Source organism: Pundamilia nyererei, unplaced genomic scaffold, assembly GCF_000239375.1.
Source record: "Pundamilia nyererei isolate P.nyererei 1_Seehausen unplaced genomic scaffold, PunNye1.0 scaffold00520, whole genome shotgun sequence".
NCBI lineage: Eukaryota > Metazoa > Chordata > Actinopteri > Cichliformes > Cichlidae > Pundamilia > Pundamilia nyererei.
The window spans coordinates 11,918-13,706 of record NW_005187921.1 but is presented as its reverse complement, the minus strand read 5'-3'; the positions used below and the strand labels follow the sequence as shown (position 1 = coordinate 13,706).

General features: G+C 48.5%; 1 protein-coding gene across 1 annotated transcript in view; it reads right to left on the bottom strand.

Moving 5' to 3' along the window:
- gspt1l (G1 to S phase transition 1, like) overlaps window positions 1–1,478 on the bottom strand; it is a 12,614-nt gene extending 11,136 nt beyond the window's left edge. The window contains exons 1-2 of the mRNA XM_005754191.1: window positions 948–1,478; window positions 94–138 (exon numbers count right to left, since the gene is read on the bottom strand). Coding sequence (XP_005754248.1) covers window positions 94–138; window positions 948–1,140 — 238 coding nt within the window. The 5' untranslated portion in view covers window positions 1,141–1,478. The remainder of the gene's footprint in view (window positions 1–93; window positions 139–947) is intronic.
- Between the last annotated feature and the right edge of the window lie 311 nt (window positions 1,479–1,789).

Sequence of the window (1,789 nt, the reverse complement as noted above, 5' to 3'; positions counted from 1 at the left end):
AGCGCTTGTATGTAACACTGTAGCAGTGTGTGTGTGCAATTTGTGTGCCACAGTGGGAAGCCAGTGACCCACACAAACACGCTTCATACATACCAGCACTTTCTGACATCTCCATGGTGGACATCTTTTCAACGGCAACTAAAAGAGAAACAATGGTTACATTTAAGTTTAATGTAATCTTAATGGAGCTTGTTCCACAATCTTAAAAGAAGAGCATGTGAGTTTTAAAGCTGCAACTGGCTTAATTAGAAAACAGAACCGTCTTTGTGCCCCACAAGTAGCTCTCATTGTATCTTCAGAGGCCATCTGACGACAGAACCTGTAACAGTTTTACTGTTTTAGTTCCCGTGTGTGGGGCTCAATATGGGCGGCACACCGCGGATGGATGCAGGTGGTGTATGTACGCTTTCCTGTGATCGTCTCCAGAGTGCGTCAGATCATCCACGTCACGCCACATACTCATACTCACGCTCTTACCAATTTGTTCGCAGTGACGAGTTTAAGCTTTCCGCAAACACTCCCGGGAAAAGTGCCAGTACGGCTCCAGTTACTGCTCAGAATGACTGATCTCTTGGTTGTACGGCGTCGCTGACGCTAAACGCCGAGGTTCCCAAAACTCAAACGTGAAAAGCACGCCGGCTAACGACCATGCTAGTTGGCTACCGCCGGGTGGCTGAAACAAGCTAACGCCGGTTGGGGTGGTTACTATTTAATCAGTTATGACAGTATTTAACAAGCTGCAGATCAAGAGGCAGCTAGATGTGACAAGTTGAAAAACTTACAAAGCGCAAAGCTTACCACGAGAAGGATTAATAACCCGAACAACGTGGAAAGCAGCTAGTTTATCGCGTTTCACGGAACGCGTGTCTGCAAAGCGGCTAATGAGCTAGCAGCCCAGCCACTGCTAGCTCTTAGCTAACGCAACCCCGTGGTGCCCCTGTACTCACCGGCAGAGTCGACGTTTGCCGGGTGTGCTTTCAGGCCAAAAGCCGGAACAAACTCGGCGGCGTTTACATTGGGCACAAATGGCTTAGCGTTCACATTTAGCGTTGTGAATGCTGATTCAAGTTGTCCGTCGATCGTGGCCTCCACATCGTCTTCTTGTTCCCAGGAATCAGGGGCAGTGTCTCTCGGGTCCATCGTGGTTGTTGGATTTTCACCGCCGTGAGATTTGAGCTGCGCAGTTGTTGAGCCACACGAGCGTCCTCCCGAAACCCGACGACGCCGTCAGCCCTGGCAATGCTGGAGAGCGTCCCAACTCCAAGTGTGCCGTTTAATCTCCGACTCAAGTAAAACCCAGCAGCCGGTTTCTGTCTGACCAGACGCCACAGAGGATGTTCGACTCAGCACTCCCAGAGACTGTCCGCGTGAGCTAATGCGTCCCCACAACCGCCGGCTACCCGCAGTGACCCCTGGGATATGAAGTCTTATTAAAAAACGAGAGAGCGTCTGCTTCGAAAGAATTTTCACACTAAGAACTACATTCCCCGAAAGACTACGGACACACGGTTTACGTCAAAAAATTTCTCAGCTTTGTAGAAACCGCAGATTCGAGTCAGATTTTGTTTGATTTTCTTGGAGGATGACTTTCGAAGGCTTATTCTTTCAACTTGATTAACTCTTTAATATGAGTTATATTTCTTGTTTGCTTGAAGAAGACATTATACTCGAGTACAAAAACACGCTAATGCACCCCCACCACACACACACACACACACACACACACACACACACACACACACACACACACACACACACACACACACACACACACACCGCTATATTCTAA